Source organism: Trichosurus vulpecula, chromosome 2 (genome assembly GCF_011100635.1).
Source record: "Trichosurus vulpecula isolate mTriVul1 chromosome 2, mTriVul1.pri, whole genome shotgun sequence".
NCBI classification, from domain to species: Eukaryota; Metazoa; Chordata; class Mammalia; order Diprotodontia; family Phalangeridae; genus Trichosurus; species Trichosurus vulpecula.
Genome location: NC_050574.1, coordinates 352,130,002 through 352,150,416, shown reverse-complemented (window position 1 = coordinate 352,150,416; position 20,415 = coordinate 352,130,002). Strand labels below are relative to the sequence as shown.

Below are 20,415 nucleotides of genomic sequence, written 5' to 3'. Positions count from 1 at the left end.
GATTATTCTCCTTATGGAAAATGGCTAACTTTCCATAACTTTCTTCCTAATCTGACTACTAGATATGTGAGAAGTCTGACTTCTCCTTTAAAATGCCTAAAGCTTAAGTCTCAGGGCTCTAAGATAAATGAATGATAACAGAGACCATTCCTTCTCTTACGGGAAACAGGTAATCTCTCAAGCTGAAGGATTAGCTGAAACCCAGAACATGGTAGCAGAGGGAAGTTTCCACATCCATGTGTCCAGCAGAACCATGACTAATAGTTTCTAGGTGGGGGGGAAGGAAGGGAAAGGAACAAGCATTTATTGAGCACCTACTATGTGCCAGGCACTGTGCTGAACACTTTACAAATACAACTTCATTTGACAAAACTAGTGAGCAACAGGCCCAGAACAGAGCAACGCTAAGTGAAACAGCATGATGACCCTATGATGTTAGAGCTGTGAGTTGTCCGTTCATGTACCCAATATCACCACATGTATTCTCCAGCTCCCTCCACATATGTGGCCTGGGTCAAATATATTCCCTTCATATGTGCACTTCCACACAAGTTCCATTGTTCTATCTACTTTTCCTACAGCTGGTATATGTATTTGTGGAAGAGTGTGCCCCAGGACTTTTTGGGAAATGGTCTATTGTTTCTTTTCTTACTATTCTTTTTCATTAAATGTCTTTATTTCAAATTTCATGTCTTCTGGCTAACTAATAAAGCTAAGCATATTGGTGGGGACTTGTGTGCTACACTTTTGAGTTGGTGCAGAAACATAGAGTACCCTATGACAGAAGTAGATTTGTCTGGGTGTGTGTGGAGGGATCCCTATGGGAATGTTAGGGTATCCATAAATGATGCATATAAATGAGGAATCTCAGAAGAGAAGTGACTTGCCCAAAATCACATAGGTAGCAAACAGGGCCAGGATTAAAATATAAATTTAATAATGATGATAACAACATCAATTTACATCCATTCTTTCATTTGATTCTCATAATAATTCTTTGAATTTCACAGGTATTTGAAAGGTCATCATTTAGCAAAGGGATCAGATTCATTTTCCATAACTCCCAAAGGCAGGACTAAGACCAAAAGGTGAAAGTCACAATGAGGCACATATTAGCTCAATATAAAGAACTTTCTAACAATTAGAAGCAGAGTTGTAACTAATACAAGGGCAAGTGGAATTTTTGCCCCAGGATGTCAACATGCCAGGGGCGATACTTCCTTCTGGGGATATGAGCATCCTTTCTCCTTGAACTTGGTGGAACTAATGTTATGTAGGAACTGAGCTAAATTATGATCCTAAACCCTCCTCCCCTCCCAAAGAATGAGGTGGTGTAAGGGGAAAGATTATGTTCCTGAGGTGTTGAGAGTGGAGAGGAATGTTTTTTGTTTGTTCTTCCCTTATCTTTGGAGTAAATATCCCTTTGTGAAAGATAATTCTGCGTTAAATGGTTAAATGGAACCATGGTACTAGTCACTGGGTCCGTAAAATGGAGAAAACATAATTAGGGGGGACCCAAGCCAATGGAAGAGAAAAGTGATATTCCCAACCCCTTTGTGACACCAGAGCACCCTATAGGGGTAAAAAGTATCAAGCCTAGCCTCCATAGAACGGGGCCAGACAAACCATATTGCACAGGAAACAAGTCTTTCCAAAATACACTATACTTGCCACATCTTCACAAACCCCTCATAGAATTCTCTCTCAGGTGTTTCTTTAAAATCATCACTTATGATAGTTCTGATTAGGAAGAAGTTTTACATCAGTTCCTTATCAGTTTTCACATATTTCTCACAGATTTTCATAGATCACAGATAAAGCACTTACTTTTCCCCTGATTTCACGGTGAGAAATATTTCACAGGAAGTTGTTTTCTCAACTGACACTTGAAAACTGCCTGGAAAATCTACCCTTCTCAACATTTTATCTGACCCTTAAAGCTGTAGTAACAGTATCTATCGTTTCTATGAGATATGCATTAGAAGCAGGGATTACACTCACATGAAAGAATTCTAGTTATAGATCTGATTACAATGTTTCCAAAATGGAATGCACTTGTTTGTGAAGGACAGAGCTCTTCTGGTACTGAGCTATTTGAGCAACGGCTGGATACTATAGACTGGATGTGGGAATGCTATATAGAAGATTCATGCTTTTGATAAAGGTTGGCCTAAATTACTGCTAATGCTTCCTTCAATTCTAAGAGTCTATGATTTTAGCAGTATATGGCAGGAGACAGTTGCTAGGGAGACATTATTTTGTGGAGGTAGGAAGCCTTGAATTTTGTCTTTCCCGGTGAAAAAATTCATAGATAATAGCTGAAAAGCTAAAAGGTATATGAGAACTGTATGTGAAGTGATGGCTGTCACTGACTGATAGTATCAGGATTTATAATTGGAAGGGACCTTAGAGATCATTGAATCTATCTTCCTGGGGCAGCTAGGTGGTACATTGTTCAGAGTACCGAGCTTGGAGTTAGGAAGATTCATTTTTCCTGAGTTCCAATCTGCTCTCGGACACTTATTGGCTGTGTGGTTCTGGGCAAGTCACTTAATCCTGTTTGCCTCAGTTTCCTCATCTGTTAAATGGAGAAGGAAATGGCAAACCAGTCCAGTATCTTTGTCAAGAAAACCCCAAATAGGGTCACAAGGAATCAGACACAACTGAAAAATGACTGGACGACAACAGCAACAAAGTCTTTCTTCCTCGTTTTTCAGATGAGAACACCAGGCCCCAGAGAGATGAAGTGATCTGGCCAAAATAGCACAAATAATATGTAATAACCAGAACCAGAACCCACATCCTCAAACTTCAGATTAAATTATTATAAATGGAACTAGTGTAACGACAAGAGTACTTAATACCTTATGTTATTTTGAGGCATTCTAATATCATCAATTTGTACACACCCAGAGCTGGAGGTAAACTTGGTGGCTACCAGATGCAGCCTTCTACTCCACAAAAGAATTTTCTCTACTCTAGACCTAACAGATCATTATCCAACTTCATTTTGAACATTTCCAATGGTGGAGTTTTTATGACAATTTTGTGAGGTAACATATTCCACCCAGATGAGACTCCTCTGTCACATCTTTTCGTGTCAGAGAGTCACAGATTCTTAGAGTTAGAAGAAGCTTTTGAAATCTTTATCAAGGATAAAATGATGTCATAGGATTTAGATCTAGGAGGGATCATAGGGATCATCTCCTTAATCTGATCAGGGATTTGAAGTCTCCAAAAGGGAGATGACTAGCTCAGTCAAGTCAAGGAGCATTTATCATGTGCATTGCACACAGCAGCTATTTAATAAATGATTGCCAAGTGAATACTTCAGCTAGTTATTAAGCAGTTTCTATGTTGTAATGGTAATGGAAATGGCAAGGTCTTTCCCATCCATTAATAGGCCCATGTGACCTGCCTGGGTCACATACACATCTGAGTCGCATGAGCCTGTGATGGGAGGAGCTTGAAGGGTGGGGCAGGAAGGGTGGAGCAGAGCTGAGAGGAAGTGAGACAGAGCCATCAGAGGTGGGAGAGAGACGGTGGGAGTTACAGCTTGGAGAGAGAGGAGGTAGTTAGAGGACAGAGCAGCTAGGGTGAGTGAGAGCCAGGGAGTGGTTTTGCTTGAGAGTGTTTGTTTGTGGGAAGGCTCTTACACAGAGGGAGGGCTTGGGGATGGTGGTGCTCCCTGCATTGCTGATGTGTGTAGATTTCTTTGTTGCTATGATGGATTTGGCTTTCTGGTGTCTGAATAAATGTTTTGGTCCTGTCTTCCATGTAGAGAGTCTGTTGCATTTTGCGATTCAGAACTACTCCAGCATATTAATAGCCACTGTGGGTGCTGTGAATATCACATTGGTGCTACACATGTGCCAAGCACTGTGTTAGGCTAGGGATACAAAGAAAGGCAAAAAATGGTCCCTTTCCTTAAGGAGCTAAAAATTTACTGGGAGAGACAACATGCAAACAATTATGTACAAACAAGATATACAAAGGACAAGTGAAAGTAATCTTAGAGGGAAGGAAATACCATTAAGGTTTGGGAAAGGATTCTTGGAGGTGAGATTTTAACTGGGATTTGAACAAAGTCAGAGAAGCCAGGAATTGGAGAAAAGGAAGGAGGACAGTTCCAGTTATGGGAGAACGCTAATGAAAAGTCAGGGAGTGAAGATATGGGGCATCTTGTTTGAGAATCAGCAAGGAGGCCAGTGTCACTGGGTCACAGAGTGCTTATACTTTTTGGTATACTTCAGGGTATAGGTGATGATACTGTATAAGACTTTAGAACAGCACCATATATGTAAGGGAAGTGTGTGTGTGTGTGTGTGTGTGTGTGTGCGCGCGCGCAGAATCAGGAAAGTCCACAATCAATTTGATGTGCTCCCCAATCAACTCTTTAAGAGGTCAGATTTGTCTGGTTCTGAAAGAGGTATACTGATGTCTTCAATATTATGGTTTTACTACATTTCTCCCTAGAACTTAAACATCTCCTTTAAGTATTTAGACACCCTGCCATTTGGTGCACACTAAGTCATTGTCTATGGCATCTTAAAGCAGGATGTACTTTCTCTTTTCATTTCTTTTAACCACCTATTTTTGCTTCATGGCTGCTACTTCTGCTCTTTTGAGTTCAGCTGAAGTTTAATAGATTCTTGCTCCAAACTTTTTCTTGAACACTGTGTGAATCTATGTTTCAAGAGTGTTTCTTGTAAGCAACATATTATTGTATTCTGCTTTCTATTCTACTATCCCTTTCCATTTTGTGGATGAGTTTAACCCATTTACTTTCATAGTTCTGATCATTAATTGTGTATTTCTCCTCTTCCTATTCTCTTTTTCTTTCTTCTCTTTACCACCTGTCCCATTCTTTCCAAAGAAGATGGTGGTGTCTGGATGGATGTCCCTACTTCCTTCTATCCTTCTTCCCTCCCTTCCTTCACTGCTCCTCATCCTTCTTTCCTTCCTTCCTTCCCTTCCACCTTCCCTCCCTCCCTCCCTTCTTCCCTCCCTCCTCCTTCCTTCCTTCTTTCCTTCCTTCCTTCCTCTAATTTTATGGAGGAGAAAACAATTAGTTCACAGCCCAATCAGAACTAGACCCCAAGTCTCTTGTCCTTCAGCCATATTGCTCATTCCCACAGGGTTTTAGAGAGACTAGGTTTTATTATAATTACATGTTTTAATGAATCACCATTTTTCCTATTTTCTAACATTTAACAACAAATTACTTTGATCTTGTTTGTGTTGACTTGAAAATGACAAATGTCCTTGTGTTGTATAAGACTGTCCTCTCAGGAATCATACACATGTGCATATACACTCCATTTTGAATTGAGATCTGCCATCAGACAAAAAGCATCTGTGCTTCCCCTGTCTAGGTTCACACCGCACCCAAGCCAATATCAATCTCTATTACAGATAATAAATGTATTGTGAATTTTTATATCTTGGAAATTGGGTTCCAGAGTTGGGACTGAGCTCTCTCATGCCTAGAACTGATCTCCCCCTCACAGAAAGAATTTGTAAATCACGAGATGCCTGTTCAGGCATTATCTGTATGTGTGTTTCCTCAGCAGCAGGCATCATTTTGACAGCAGGTCCTGCTCTCAAATCCAGCTTCTCTTTTTATTCATTTTGTCTCTAGCATAGGAATGCTGACAATCACAGTAGGTTCAAGATGCCAATATGAGAGAGAGAGAGACTGAGGGCATGGAAAGATAGCAACACTTCGGGAAAATGACTGAATCTTAGTGTTAGCTTACTTCCTTTTCTAACTAGATTCTAATGGAACATCAAAAGAGGCTGGCTAGTGGGGGACACAGGAGGCACAATAAAAGGGGAGCCATTAAAGACTATGTAAAAGGCATTAAAGATCTTGTGAAACACACACACACACACACACACACACACACACACACACACAGATGCCACATACTGCTTTGTGATTTTTCCTAAAGTGCAGATCTGATCAGGTCACTCTCATACTCAAGAAACTCTAGTGGCTCCCTATCACTTCCAGGATCAAATACAAAATGCTCTAGCACTCAAAGCCCTACATAACCTAGCTCCTTCCTACTTTTCCAGTCTTCTTTCTCCTTATTCCCCAATATGTAATCTTCAACCCAGTGACCCTGGCCCCCTGGCTATTCCTTGAACAAGACCCTCCATCTGAGTTCTGGACATTCTTTCTGGCTGTCCTCCATGTTTGGAATGCTCTCCCTACCTCCTCATCTTTGCCTACTGACTTCCCTGGTTTCCTTAAAGTCTCAATTAAAATTTCATTTTCTACAGGAAGCCTTTCCTAACTCCCTTTAATTGTGCCTTCTCTCTGTTAATTATTTCCTTTTTATCCTGTATATAGCTTGCTTTGTAAATATTTATTTGCAAGTTGGCTTCCCTGTTATACTGTAAGCTCCTTGAGGGCAGAGACTGCCTTTTGCCTCTTTTCTGTATCCCCAGTGCTCAGCAAAGTGCCTAGCACATAGTAGGTGCTTGCCAAATGTTTATTGGCTGATATGCTAAATCTAAAATTTGCTTCAGTGTTCATAAGTGAAGTATACAGGGAAAGTCCAACTAATCTTTCCACTGGGCTGTAAACTCTTTTGGTGTAGGGATTTCATGGAACTTTACAACAATGACTGGAAAGATGAGATATCCCCCACTCCCACCAATTGTCTTAAATTTGTGTCTAAAAATTGTGAATAAAAAATAAAATAGATTGAAAAAGTCTTAGTCCTTGCACATGTTAAATTTTCACCAGTTTCAAGATTTCATCTTTGTAGTCTATTATTTCTGTATTTTTGACAGGTAGTGTGGTAAAGTGACTAGAGAACTAGCCTGAAGCCAAGAAGATCTGGGTTCAAATCCTGCCTCTGACCCTGGCTCAGCCACTTAAATTCACAGTTGTCCAGGCAAGACTCTAAGACTATAAATTGCAGAGAAAACACTGCTCTGCATGGGTAGAGGGGATTTTCTTTCCCAGGAGTTTCCTATATTAATGAAATCGTAGGTTCAGTCACTATTCTATTTCTGTTTTTAGGAAATTCTCTGGCCTGAGGGGCCATCATAAATTTCCTTACACCTTAAAGGCAAACCAATTAGCTTTGACTTTATCCATGTCATTAATCCCATCTTCCTTTTTTCCCCTTCTATTTCTCACTTTTGCAGTCTTTTGAAGTAATACACAATTTTCCTTCAGTAATTTTCTGGTCCCTTTTTCTTCCCTAGTTCTATTGTTGGAAGGCAGCACCTCCTTTCGTTTTAGACATGGCCATTTTTTTTTGGCTCATTATGAAACTTCCTCTTTTGCAAGAAGAATTTTAAAAATCTTACTTGTAAGGTGAAGTTTTATAAAAAGCCAAATAAAAAAAAAGGGAGGGCAGCTAGGTGGCACAGTGAGTAGAGCACCAGCCCTGGAGTCAGGAGGACCTAAGTTCAAATCTGGCCTTAGACACTTGACACATGTACTAGCTGTGTGACCTTGGGCAAGTCACTTAATCCCAATTGACCTGCCAAAAAAAAGAAAAAAAGAAAAGCAAAAAAAAAAGGGGGGGAGGGCTTAAAAATCATAAGCAAGATGACATCTTTTGTTTATTACAAAACCCCCTCACTTTATAATTCTAGCTTAGGCATTTTGAATAGGGTTGTGGTTCAAGTCCCTTCTTTGACTTATGCCTGTCCTTTATCATTCTTTCCTTTGCTCTAATTTGAATTTTCACATTCATTCAAACAAACAAAGAATACAAAACCCAAACAGCTTAGGGGAAAACTTAATCTCAACTGCTTAAAAAAAATGTACTGGGGGAAAACAGGATAAAACAAAATATGAAAAAGGCAGAGTTTCTTAAAAAAAAATCAAAACTTACCCCAAGTTTGTCAAAATTAATTTTAATTTTCAAATTAAGCTGGTCAGTTATGAAAATCCATTTTTTTAAAAGAAATATTGGAACCCAGGCACATTGTTAATTTCCATTGATTTAATCTTCCGATCTAGATCTAATCACACTTTTAAAAGCAGAATTCCATAAATTACTTTTCTAGAAAATGTCACCAATGCCTAAAATACTTTGAAAAACAGGCTTTGTAAATCAATCTGCACTTACTGGATTTATTTAAATAATGCCATGAGAATTACACACAGAGATTTAATTTAGTTTTTAAAAGAACTCACTACATGTAGAACATTTCCCAGTGCTCAGTACCTCACCCCCAATTATCTTCACACAGTCAGTGCTAACAGTATTTAATGACTCACTCCTCTACAAGCTGTGCGTTCCATGAAGACCTCCTCATTTAGAGAGATCTACTTTTTAATTCAGGTAATTCTTCTTTTTTGTTGTTATTTTTTTTAAAGGGGGGGATGGAAAATTACAACTAAAGGAAGTGAAGGGAAAAGAAATCTTACCTTGTTCTTGTCAAAAATATTAAACAGTTGGTCAACATATTGATTCGCCCTTTGATTCAGGCCTTGCAGACCCAGAAGCGCCTTAAACTCATGCAGTGTTTGCAGTCCAGATGGGCATTCTGTCATAAATCTCCTAAACCATACATGGGTCTGGACAGCAGTGATAACGGTTTGACCACCTGCTACTGATTCCGTGCCCCCCATTGGGATTCCCGGGCTTAACAGCTTTTTCTTTGGGGCTGTTTTCATTCATGTACTGACTCTTAAATGAAACTCAAAATTCAAGTGTGCTCCTAAACGACCACTGTAAACCTCTTAGAGCTTTAGGCTAAGTAAGAAGAGAAAGCTGGTGAGATTACCCTGACTGCTCATTTTTAAAGCAGGAAGTGACTATAGCTAGATGGTATCCTCAGCACAGCTGCCCTGCTAAAGGTGCCAAGGGGCTGCTGACACAGACAAGGATACTGTGGGCAAACCTCACCTTACCCTCGATGCTAAACTCTGCCTTTATTGATTGCCAGAAGGAGACAGGATGGTCTCAAGGAAACAGTTTAATTGGGCTTCTGGAGACTTGAGCTCTAATCTCATTTAGCTCTAGTATCTGATGATCATTTGGCCTCTATCTACCTCAGTTTCTTCATCTGTAAAAAATGGGGATAATATTAACGCCTACCTCTTGTTGTGAGGATCAAGTGAGAAAATATTTGTGAAGTGATCTGTAAACCTTAAAGCACTATAAAATATTGGCTATTATTACAAAATGCTTACTATATTGTTCTATATGTTGGGAATACAAAGGCAAAAATGATGTTCTCTTTAAGGGGAGGTCACTTAGACTTCTCTGTGCTTTTATCTATCTGTAATAATGGAACTAAATAATCACCAGGAGCTGTGATGAGCACTAGGGATACAAATACAAAGAATGAAACAATCCCCACTACCCTATCTCTCATGGATACTGGGATTCCACAATAGAATCTCAGATTTAGAGGCAGAAGAGACTTTGGAGCTCATCTAGTCCAAGCCCCTTACTTTACCTATGGGGAAACTGAGGCCCAGTGACTTTAGGTGATTTACCTAAGGGCACAGAAACAGAAAGTGTTACAGCCAGTACTCAAACTCAGCTCCTCTTTCTCCAAAGACAGAACCCTTCTCACTGAACCATGTTCCCTCCTCAGTGTACAGAGGCTGGAAGAATTTTTGAAAAAAAATAAAGGACAATGAAAAATTATTAAATATATATTTTATATATATGTATGTATAATATATATACACATATATTCAGAGAAAGTCTGCAGGCAAGCAAATTTATGTAGTAAATGAAATGAAGGGGTTCTACATATAGCTTGTGAGTGTAAACAAGATAGGGAGCATCGGTGGAAACTGAGACTATTAAAATGGCTTGGCGTGCCATCTTTCTAAACATTTGGCAGCCACCTCTGATTAGGAATCATTGGGTGTAGGTATATGGGTACATGCTTCTTTTCGAAAGGGTTTGGGTTTCTTTTCCAGCTACATGGCCAGCCTGGAGTCATTTAAAACCTGAGGTCAGATATGGCTTCAGATACTTGCTAGTTAGGTGACTCTAGGCAAGTCACTTAACCCTGTTTGCCTCAGTTTCCTTATCTGTAAAGTGGGGATAATAATAGCACTTATAGAGTTGTCATGAGGATCAAATAAGATAATAATTGTAAAGTGCTTAGCACAGTGCCTGGCACATACCGTATTTCCCCATGTATAAGACGCACCTGAATTTGGGGGCCCAAAATCTGAAAAAAGATGTATTACATAAAGCTATTGAACTCAAGTTTTATCCATCGTAAAATTCATACAACTCCTCATCACTGTCAAAACTCCCATCCATTAGCTTTGCCTCATTTGTGTTTGATGACAAATCACTGTCTTCGTATATTGCCTCGTCTTCAGTTTCATGTATGGCGTTTGAAATGCCACACTTCTTAAATGACTTGACAACGATCTCAGTCTTGATATTATCCCAGGATCTTTTCACCCAGATACTCTCACGGCCTTCTTCTGCCGTAGCGTTTTCAGTAGGGTTTCTTCTTCCCGTAGCCAGTCTCGTATTGTTTTCTCAGTTGAAGGAAGACCAAACTTACGTTCAGCAGCACGATTTCCATCTACTTTTGCAAACTGGATCACTTTTAACTAGAATTCAGCACTGTACGAAAATCTTTTCTGAGCCATTTCTGGGCAGAACACAACAAAACGTAACCTAACATACCGGTAACAAATGCAAAACAATAAGTGCAAAGACAGCAAGCGCAAAAAAGCAGGAAATGCAAGTAAAAAAATCTACAACCACTGTATAAGATGCACCCAGTTTTTAGACCCCAAAATTTTCAAAAAAGGGTGTGTCTTATACATGGGGAAATATGGTAGTAGGTGCTATGTGTTAGCTATATTATTATTATTACTATTATTTTCAAAATGGGGAAGGTCTGCTAGGTGTGTCCTATAAATATATGACTCATTAGTTTCTCATTCCTGGTCATTCACATTTGTAATTAAAATAGGTAAGAAAGTAAGGAAAAATGGGAAGGGACCACTATTTTCTTATTGGCCAGAAATTTGGAGAAAATGCTCCTCAAGATGGTATGATTCTTATTTTGTACTGTGGTGGTCTATAGAGCAAACCTTGAGGCTCAAGAACCATCTCTGGAAATAGAGGTGTTGGATTCTGATGAGAAGCAGATTTTAATGGTACCATTTGTGGTCAAGAAGCGGTCGGCGAATCCCTGCGTAGAATAATAGACAATGTTATCTACATTCATTCTCTCTCGTGGTATGTTGCTTGCGCATTCTATTATTTAGCAATAGTTTTGTAATAATTGAATTTGTTGATTTATCCTCTCTCTGTTCCTGAAGTTTCTGGGTGCCCCCTAACTTCCAGCAGCTGTCAGATCTCATCCCCTCTCAACCCAAGTCCTAAGTAGCCGGGCTGAAAGATCCTCTCTCCTTGGGCTCTAGAAGCTTACAGGAGGGTCTACGTGTACATGTACCCATCTACTAGTCAGCACAGAGGTAATGAGCCCAAGTGCTGTTTGCTGGTGTAATACAGAGCCAGTAAGTGGATGATGCAGCCTGAGATGAAGAATCCTTAAGGCCTAACCTGTTACCACTTAGGGTCTAACCTATCATTCACGATGATGGTCAAAAACAGCTGATGCCACGTTTTGTGGACACATCCTCTATTGTGATGGTAATAGATAGGCAACAAGGGAGAAGTGAATCATTTAACTTCAACTTCTGCCCCAAATGTTTCAGAGTCCTTCCCATTGGATGAGTCTCCTGCGTTCTACAGAGTCAGGAGTCTTAGGGCCAAGGATGACTGTGTTTTGTCTCCTCCAGTAGCATGTAATCTCTCAGCAGGCAGGGACTGTTCCTTTTTATTTATTTATTTATTTATCTATCTATCTATCTATTTATCTATTTATTTTTTTTTATTTATTTATTTGGTATTCCCTTGCCTGCGACAGCTCCTGGCACACAGTAGGTTCTTAATAAGCACTTGTCGACTAATTGATGTGGCTTTAAATCCTGGGTATCCTTTTCTGATTCCTTCTATTTAGTATCTAATACATGTGCCCCCTAAAAGAATCTGAAGGACAGTGAGGTGGTGCAGTGAAGAGAACATTAGGTCTGCAGTCAGGAAGACTCATCTACCTGAGTTCAAATCTGACCTCAGACACTCACTAGCTGTGTGACTAGGTTTACTGCAGTTTCCTCATCTGTAAAATGAGCTGGAGAAGAAAATGGCAAACCACTCCAGTATTTTTGCCAAGTGGGTTGCAAAGGGTTGGACATGACTGAAAATGACTGATCAGCAACAACAAAAGAATCTGGCAAGCTCAGAAGACTGATGCATGAATACAGGGATGAGTTAAAAGAGAATGATGTCTTCTTTTCTTCTGACTTCTCTATTTCTGTAAATGGAGCCATTATTCTCTCAGTCAGCCAGCCTCAAAACCTCCAAGTCATCTCTCTCTCTCTGTCTCTCTCTGTCTCTGTCTCTCTGTCTCCTTCTGTCTCTCTCTGTCTCTTTCTGCTGCTGCTGCTCCCACCCCTTCCCCAGAACTATCCAGGAATCAGGTTCAGTCCATCTTCCCTCCCATCAGAATTCTGACATCAAGCTCACATTAGCAAACATTTATTAAATGCCTACTAAGCCCAAGGAATTGCACACACATTGTATGATAATTATAATGCAAGGTTGAGTGCAGGATCCAAAGGCAAAGGAAAGATCCAAAATGCTCTAATAGGAAGGAGGAAACCCTCTGAAATGGGTGGGTTAGCGCAGGCAGACCCTCTAAACCATAGGATTAGAACAGGTAGAGAGGAGGCAGGAGAAAAATCCAAGTATGGGGGACGCCACCTGTATGAATATACAGAGGCAAGAACATAGCATGTTGAGTTCAGAGGACAGCTAGTAGGTCAATCTGCTTCTAAGGCAGCACGCAGCAGTCTGAAAGGATGCTGGAAATGTAAGCTAGAGGGGCAGCTAGGTGGCACAGTGAGTAGAGCATCGGCCCTGGAGTCAGGAGGACCTGAGTTCAAATCTGGCCTCAGACACTTGACACACTTACTAGCCGTGTGACCTTGGGCAAGTCACTTAATCCCAACTGCCCTGCCTTCCCCCCTCCAAGAGCCTAATGACAACAATACTAGTAACTAGCACTTCTATAGTATCTACCATGTGCCAGGTACTGTGTTAAGTGCTTTCCACACATTATCTCACTTGATCATCACAATAAGCCTAGCAAGTAGCTATGATTATGATTTCCATTTTTCCAGTTGAGGAAATCGAGGCAAATGGGGTCAAGCAAATGGGGTCCCACAGTTCCTAAGTGTGATCTGAACCCAGGTCTTCCTGACTGCAGGCCCAGAGCTCTATCCACTGAGCCATAGCTGCCCGGTGTCAGACTGTGAAGGGCATTAAAAGCGAGGCTTGAGGGGTTTGATGTTTATCCCGTAGGGATTAGGAAGGCACTGAGAATTTTGGAGCAGGTGAATGCCAGTCAAATCTATGCATCTAAGAGGATCACCTGGACAGCTGGGGGAAGGATCGCAGGGTACCTAACAATCTGTTGTTGTTCAGTTGCTTTACTTGTATCTGACTCATGATCCCATTTGGAATTTTCTTGGCAAAGATGCTGAGGTGGTTTGCCATATTCTTTTCCAGCTCATTTTACAGATGAGAAAACTGAGGCAAACAGGGTTAAGTAACTTGTCCACGGTCATACAACTAGTAGGTTTCAGAGGCCAGCTTTAAGCTCAGGAAGATGAGTCTCCCTGACTGCAGGCCCAGCGGTCTGTGCACTATGGCGCCCCTTAGTGTGCCCACCTAACCATTTGCCCAAGCTTCATTCAGTCTTTTCCCTCTTCCTCCTCTCTAATCCACTCTGTACACCACCCCTAGGTAAAGTTTTCTACAATACTGCTCTCATCATCCCCTTTTCCAAATTACCTGCAGAATAATTCTAAACATATTAGCCAGGATTTCAAGGCCCTCCTCAATGTAGCTTGAACTTAACCCCCTCTTGCTGTCCCCTCTGCTGCCTACCAGGGTCCTTTAGATATGCCTGAGGACAGGGATGCCTCACTTTGTCCTGACAGCCTATACATCTTCCCCTCTCTCTACTTGTTTGGAGGTTCCTCCCTGCTCCTCTGTACCTGTTGTTTTTAAAGCTCCAGATCAAGCAATGTCCCCACTCCAGCCCCTAATGCTCTTTCCTTCCTTTGAACTCATGGCATTTACTGTCACCATCTGGTGACACCTCTTAGCCCTGCAGGCACCTTCATTGTTATTTCGATCTTCTTGGGTACATTTCTTGTTACTCCCACTGGCTTATAAGGGATTTGAGGACACTGGGGATTATGATGCTTCTTTAGAGTACCAAGAACAAAAAGTACAAATGAACATAATAGCTTGATCACAGGGTCACAGATTTAGAGCTAAATGCAGGAGGTGGGGGTGTTGGAGACAGCTGGACCTGGCTCCGGAGAAACATCCGCTAAATTTTCAGCGTCAGAATTTACACTTCAAAAATGGGCAGATACTACAAATGAAGACTTTATTGTTTTTTTTTATTTCTAGATTTAAGAAAGTGAATGATTGTCTTCACAATCAGGAGGCCAAAAACCACCCAGAAATCACCTTGGCCAGCCAATGTTTGCTTTTCTTGTTATGTGGAATGACAGGGAAGCCAGAGGTCCTTTGCAAAATATTTTGGAAGAGAATGACACAATGTTGTGCACAATATTGCCTGGCAAAACAGTCAAAATCAGTTGAAGGGGAAAAAAGAGCCTGATGAGAAGCTTGATGTCAGATGGAGGTAAGGAGGACTATCTGAGAACACTTATAAACGAAGCCATAGGGGCCAAAAGAAACAGATGGGAAATGGTGCGGATTTATTGTTATTTCCACACTGGTCTATTTTCCTCATTGATGATGTTGGGACTACCTTGCTTGGACTCTGTCATTTCAGTACCTAGTATATTACATGAGAAAGAGAAATGGCGCTTAAGAGGAGGCAGCTAGACTTGTCCAAATATGCAGAGAAGAAACTGATGGTGGAGGCCACTTGATTTTTTTAACCCTCCTGCAGGCTGAACACCAGCGCACCAACTTGGCAAATGTAGAGGTGAATAAACTGTGCCCCACTGACGCATTGCTGTATTTTTGCCCCATATCCTTTCCATGCTATAGTTGAATAACTTTTGTTAATTGCTAGATAGCCTATGATGCCAGCTAGGTGGTGCACAGGATAGGGTGAATGCTGCTTCAGACATTTACAAGGTGTATGATGCCGGGCAGTTCATTTACTTCAGATCTCTCTAAGTTTCAATTTTCTCATCTGTAAAATGAGTTGGTTGGACTCACTGACCTCCATGGTCAATCCTAAGTCTCTTCTTATACTTGAGTGTCTTTCCTTTTGGGAGCTCTGAAAGGGGCACTGGGAAATTTACATCAGTTTTCTTTTTACTATTTTAAATTTTCTCAGGATTGCACAATAATTAACATTGAATAGAGTCTTGAGAACATAATAGGAATAGAGGCTGGTATTGAGACGACATTGGTCTAGGGAATGCCCTAGATCCAGGTGAGGAAACACCCCCACAAGGGCTGAGAAGTCAAATAATTGGCTCATGGTCTCGCAGACAATGTGTCAGAGGCAGAACTGGCCAGCTCTCTAACCAGTGAGTGATGCTGCATCTATTACACATAATGAATGCTTGTAGAATTTATAAATAATTTCTATGGAGTCTAGAAATTCCTTCCATAGAAATTGGATTTCCAAAATATGCCCAAATCATAATCAAATTATAAAGGTAACAGTCATAAAGGCAGAAACACTAACACACGAGCTTTATTGTTTCTATTAGAACTTACATATACTGCTAAGAAAAATGTAAATTATAGTTACCAAGAGCAATATGAAAATTGCTTCCCTGTTAACCCTATATACTTGAAATAAGAGATATTATTAAAAAAACACATTAAGTAATGATAAAAATAGAATAATATAATTCTTTGTATGATATAAAAATTTTACCTGAGTTATTTCTTCTTCTTCTCTATAACACAACGCTAAGGAATCTTTTTCTTAATATAACCAAGAGGCATATATTTTAAGGCTCAAAGGTTAGGATTTATATTATCTGCTTCAAAATGAACTGGCCTTAGTGAAGGGAGGTCAGATTTCCCCACCAGGAACATTTGTGCAGTAGGAGTCTCCAAGGGAGAAGTACAAAATAGGATGGTCCAGTTCTTCAAATTTTATTTTTGAAAGCTACCCTTTTCAAGCCTTTTCTTTTCTTTGACAAAACCAAAACTTAAACCTGCTTAAATTTTCATTGTTCACTGTCCCTCACATGGGAGTCAAAGAAGGCAAAAGCACTTTCTAAAGACACTTGAATAGGTAGAGGGTATAAAATATCTACCAGTGGGAATCCCTTTTTTGTTGTTTTTTTTTTCCTTAGATTCCACGACAAGCTAATGTTGTCCTTTATTTAGAGCAGAGATAAAATCACTATGAAAACTTCCATCCTTATACAATTAAAAAAAAACAAAAATTACGAAGTCACACCTCATTAACAGTTTTGAAAAGGGGTATGGTGTATAAGGCCCTTTTTTTTCACTCTTCACAGGAAGGGACAGGCTCTCCTGACTTTCTTGTCACTAGTTTTAAAGTGTCAGGTAGAAAAAGATTCTCTTCATTCAGCAAAGCTTCTATGTAATGGTCAATGTACTCAGAGTCATCTGAAGGAGCACTCTGCAAAACAAAAAACAACAAAACAAACCCCCCAAACCAACCACTATTGAGCTTAAAACATGAAGGAGAGTGGATTCACCTCTAAGCTCCTTCCCAAATCAAAACCACTGGCCTTTCTCAGCTGCACTGCAATTCACTGGGAGTCTCCTCATTGCTGCAGCTTGTAAAGGCTTCTTCCAGCCCATGTATTAATTAGAATCTCAGGCTAATTGAGTCATTCAAAGCTTTGGCTCACTCTCTATTCCCCCTGTTCTAGAAAATCCTTCTGGCTGATCTGCTACTTTGCTGATAGTGTAGGTCCATAGCCCCGTACCTGACAAACCCTGTTCATTCTCTGATCTTTACATAGTTCAGCATTCCTACTTCCCCTAGGCCCTATTTTCCTATGCCCACTCATTCAAAATTTGCCCAGTTAGTTGCCAACCACCTTTCATTTTTTTACCTCTTCTATGTATATTTCCCTACATTCACCTCCTAGCATTAATTAAAATCTGGTTTTCCCTTGAAGATAGCACTGTTAGGTTACTTTCTCCCAATAGCCAGGTGAGAGAAATGATTATTTCTTTCTTATATTAATAATCAGTTATTGAATTAAGACCAAGATTTTTTACTTTCCTATTTCCTCATTCAGAAATCAGCCCCTTGTATGTTATTCAGTCAGCATCTGAAGGACATTGTTGATAAGGAGATTGGATTAACTTTCTCCTCAATCTTGTTCAGACCCCACCTAAGTGGCAAAGCCCTTTGTGTTCTACTCCGGCTTGAGTGGGGGGTGTGGAGTGGGGTAAGATCCTTTTTCTAGGTGGGTGTTCTGGGAGCAAAAGTGACATAATCAAAGTCAGGGTTCCCCACCTACAACCCCTCATTAGAATGGGCCTACATCTCATTATAATATTCATTCTTCTCATTAATTATTAACCAATCAGAGCTGATTGCCACCTGTTGGGAACACCCACTCTTCCAAGGGTATATAAGGATCAAAAAGCCACCATGATCTGTCTTTAGTTTAGAAGAGACAGCCAAATGGCCTTTTTGTTAATTATCTATTAGCCATAATTAATAAAATGATTATTAATTGCCTAGAAACTATGTCTCTCAAACATTTTATATGTAACACAGGCTAGGAGAGTAAGAGAGAATATACTCCACACTACCTTATTGATGTCCAATAGACATCTTAAACTTAACACATCCAAAACTGAAATCTTTTCCCCATCACTATCCCCTCAGTCATCTAGGGTTGCCCAATGTTATTCTCCATTAGTCACTCTTACGCCGACCCTCCTCTTCTGACCTGTACCTTTGCAACATGTCTCCTATATGTCCCCTTTTCTCTTTTGACACTGTTACTACCCTGGTACAGTCCTCATTACCTGCACTTGTACTACCACAATGACCTCTGGCTGGTCTCCTACCCTGAAGTCTTTCCTCATTCAAGACCATCATTTTGCTCAGTTGCTAAAGTGACCTTCCTTTATAAAGCCCAGGTCTGATCATGTCCTCCTCTTCTTCCCCCTCATCTTGATAAATTCAGTGGCTCCCTTTCATATCCAGGAGAAAATATAAAAACCTCCATTTGGCTTTGCAAGCCCTTTACAATTAGTCTTCTTGCCCTTACTTGCACAAGACACTCTACTGCCTGACTCCATGCATTTTCACCTGTTGTCACCTTGTGTTTGGAATGCTCCTCCTCTCCACTTCCTGGCTTCCCTTGTTTCCTTCAAGACTCTGCTAAAGTCCTACTTTCTGCAAGAAGCCATTCCCAAAACCCATTCATTTTAGTGCCTTCCCCCTGACATTATCTCCAAATCATTCTGTAAATTTTTGTTTGTGTACAGAGTTCTGTGCGTGTTCTCTTCCCCATTAGACTGTGACCTCCTTGAGAGCAGTGACTGTTTGGGCCTTTCTTTGTAACCTCATAACTTAGTACAATGCCCAGCACACAGCAGGAGCTCAATAAATGCTTGTTGACTAGCTAAAGTTGCTGCTTCCAGGACTTCCCTCAACTGTCAAGATTCAACTATCTCTCTTGCTCCTCTCCTGATCTCTTTGACTATAATATACTGACCTGGAGAACACTGCCATGATCCTCAATGACTTTAGCATCCCCGTCATCTTCCTGGGTGATTTTAATACTCATCCTAGCCTGTTTTTCAACCTCCTTAAATTCAGTATCCTCCATTATCCCTCTACTTTAGCCACTCACAAAAGTTGCTCCTCCCTCAGGACTCGTGGCTCTAAACCCCTCTAATTCTACTGTCTCAGACTCTGAAATTCTTCTGTGACCACAGTCTCCCACGCTTCCACCTGTCCCATAGCCTTGCTCCTTCTGAAATTATCTTTCACCCTTGTGACGTCTCTCCCTGGACCCCACTTCATTCTATCAGTTTACCATCCCTGTTCTGACTTACTTGATCTTGAACCATTGTGGACAATTTGAAAGACATAATCTCTAGCCCTGAAAACTCTGCCTTTTTTTCCATCTGCCGTCTCCACCCTGCTAATTCCTAACCTATTGTAAACCCTATGACTTTCTTTTCTTATACTCCAGAAATGCTGAATTCTTAGGAAGCCATGCTGATTAGGTCCACTAAGCATTCATTTTCTCTAACTTCAATTGGGACCTCATTGTTATGCTGAAATCCTTTTATTCATCTTTGATTGGCTCCCTATAGCAAAGGGATCTGGGCTCTGACTCTACTGATAAAACTAAGCTCATCCACTGGGAACTTCCCTAATTCCCTTTGTCCAGTCCCTTAAAACCTTTTATTATGTTCTCACCTCCTTCTTTCCTCCTCCGGGCAGTTAACCTATCCACCCCTGTGCTCGTGAGGTTAACCCCTTCCCGTGGGAGGGCTTTCACATCTTGGCACTTCCTCTGCCCACACTGTTAGGATCATGACCTAGTTCTTATCTCACAGACTTACTGGAGAAGATTTGATTGTAAGGCTTCTTCCTCTTTATAATTATGGAATTAAACACCTGAAAAATCTCCTATGAATTTTATCTTCTCTAGGTCAATTTTTTTTTTTTACTGAGTTTCACAAATTTATTGGTTCCAGGTCAATTTCTGACCTTTAATTCTTTCCTCACAGATCCCATTTTCCAGCCTTGGAATCTGTATCCTTGTGTTCTGGTAAATGTTTAACAACTAGCTCTTTGGGGAAAAAGGTGTACCTGACATACTTTTAGGTTTAATATGCAATATTAACATTTTCTCTTAAGTCTAGACAATCAACAAAACAATAAATCATGCCCTCATTTGTAGCATTTGCCAATTTCTGAGGTGTAAATGCTCACGCTGAAAATTTAACAATTGGCTGTCCTGAGATGTAGAACCACAGCCCTGATTGGTAGGTAAAACTGTGAAGCAGGGGGGTTTATCTTCAGTGACATCCCCTCTTCCATCGTCTTTCTTTGTCCCCACACCCTAGAAGTTCCATCACTTGAGGCCGACCCTCCCTGCTCAGTAAGGTTTCTCATTTCTTTGACTCATTTTTAAGCACACTAGCCTTCCTTGTCACCTAGGACCATGCCTCACTTTCTTTAACATGATATAATAGAAACAGAAATGGTCTCAGAGACAGAAGTTCTAAATTTGAGTCCCATCTCTGATCCCTATTAGCTGTGTGACTCTGAGCAAGTGACTTAAGTTCTCTGTTTCCTCAGCTCTCAGAGAGAGATAATAATACTCGTACTACCTACTTCCCAGAGTTGTTT

The 20,415-nt window shown here is 40.5% G+C and overlaps 2 protein-coding genes across 2 annotated transcripts in view; both read right to left on the bottom strand.

The window, feature by feature from the left end:
• The window catches only part of GUCA1C (guanylate cyclase activator 1C), a 57,424-nt gene extending 48,804 nt beyond the window's left edge, over nt 1–8,620 (bottom strand). Inside the window, exon 1 of the mRNA XM_036742837.1 lies at nt 8,402–8,620. Coding sequence (XP_036598732.1) covers nt 8,402–8,605 — 204 coding nt within the window. The 5' untranslated portion in view covers nt 8,606–8,620. The remainder of the gene's footprint in view (nt 1–8,401) is intronic.
• Nucleotides 8,621–16,557: 7,937 nt separating this feature from the next.
• The window catches only part of MORC1 (MORC family CW-type zinc finger 1), a 175,100-nt gene continuing 171,242 nt past the window's right edge, over nt 16,558–20,415 (bottom strand). Inside the window, exon 26 of the mRNA XM_036744120.1 lies at nt 16,558–16,695. Within this exon, the coding sequence (XP_036600015.1) occupies nt 16,558–16,695 (138 nt within the window). The remainder of the gene's footprint in view (nt 16,696–20,415) is intronic.